Below are 1,694 nucleotides of genomic sequence, written 5' to 3' on the forward strand. Positions count from 1 at the left end.
TAAAGGACCATGAATCCTATAATTTATATATAGTTACACTTCTAGTTTGAAACAAACCAATCCCACCAAAACTTAGTTCTCAAAATCTTTGTTAATATACAAAATTCCAAAGAAACACTATTAGTGGTGTGGAACACTTGGTTAAAGAGAAAGACAGAGTGTTTAATATGGCCTACAAAAATGCCTCTATGAATAAAGGACCATGAATCCCATCATTTATGTGTAGTTTTATACTTTAATTTGTTTAAAAAATCACATCTTTTGACTTCTTGTATGCATCAATCAAGCTTTCAACTTGTCCAAAAGATACCCTTTGCCAATCTTGACACAAAAATATGAACTTTACCTCTTTACTATAAACATACTTTCGATCATTCATTCACCCAAAAATGTTCTTTATTCAATAATAAAGTCATTAGATCGATGAGATACGTTCATATGCACACAAAAGTTTAGAGTTTCTCAAGAGCAAAATCATAATACATTATACAAGGTTCTTCATCCAACAATGGAGTCATTCAAGTTTCATAAACACAATTAAGTTGATACAGATTCGATCAACATGATAGTAAAGGAAAAACGGACACATAATTAAATCATCTCCGTAATAATAATTAGAGACGTAGATTCAACTTTAGCAAACGCTAACCTAGTAATTTCAGGCGGCGGATTTCACCGGCGGCAACGAGTGATGGCGGAGCAACCTCTAGTGTAAGGATGAACAGGACCTCTGGCTCTCCAACATTCATGAGTGTAGTATGATCGGCCGGATCGCGGCGGACATGGGACTCTGTTAGCGGAGAGAGCGCCGTAGGAAATGTAGTATCCAAACCTCTTCCAGAACAGAGATCTCCGACCGGCGACGGTGGAGGCATCTTCGTCGTTTACGCCATCGATCTCGTCAATTCCGTCGTACATCGACGATGTCGGCCAGTCAAGCTCGTCGGTGATGAGACGTAGCGAGTGCTCCTTCACGGCGTTTGATACATCGGCGCCTGAGGAATGTATAAGCGCGAGTAACACCAGACATAGTGCGATTTGGGTGTTTAGAAGAACAGATGACGCCATAGATGTAGTTTTAGGGGAAATTTGAGTTGGAGAGATGAGGAAGGTAAGGGATTTGGAGGTTTATGGTGAGTGGGAGTGGAAGTGGGGACGCAGAGTCACATGGCGGGAGTTCGGCGTACAGCTGGAGAATTTAATGAGTGCCTCTGCGACCATGGACATAAAGCCTGAAAACTGTCTCGATAATGGTGAAATACGCATACTCTCGCTCTAAATTGCGGAATATTTTAGTGGTGAAGCCAATCATAAGGGCGGTGATTAGTGGTTGATACGGCGGAAGACGGTGGCGATAGTTTAATTGATTTTGTAAAGGCACGAATTAATCACGATTCACGCGCTTTGATTATGGAGCAATAAAAGTGTACTTTGTGATAATTTTTAAAGACAAACGGCTTTTAATCATGAATTTTGTTTGTATTGTTTAATAACCAAATAAATTCTTATTTGACTGAACACTTTTTATACTATGAAATATATTTAAATACCCTGAAATTTATTATAATATTGTTTGGAATGTTGATGATATTTATTAGGGAGCTATTAAACATATATGTATTTATATATTTTTATGTTATATTTTAATAGTTGTTATGTCTAATCATTTTATGCTTACCACCCTATTACCGTTC

The 1,694-nt window shown here is 37.9% G+C and overlaps 1 protein-coding gene across 1 annotated transcript; it reads right to left on the minus strand.

Annotated features, from left to right (window-relative positions):
- Window positions 1–439: 439 nt before the first annotated feature.
- Window positions 440–1,386, minus strand: LOC111879172 (protein RALF-like 34). Its single transcript, XM_023875645.3, has one exon. The coding sequence runs from the start codon at window positions 1,066–1,068 to the stop codon at window positions 673–675; it is 396 nt and encodes a 131-aa protein (XP_023731413.1). The 5' UTR covers window positions 1,069–1,386; the 3' UTR covers window positions 440–672.
- Window positions 1,387–1,694: the final 308 nt, after the last annotated feature.

Source organism: Lactuca sativa, chromosome 4 (assembly GCF_002870075.4).
Source record: "Lactuca sativa cultivar Salinas chromosome 4, Lsat_Salinas_v11, whole genome shotgun sequence".
In the NCBI taxonomy this organism is placed as follows: domain Eukaryota; kingdom Viridiplantae; phylum Streptophyta; class Magnoliopsida; order Asterales; family Asteraceae; genus Lactuca; species Lactuca sativa.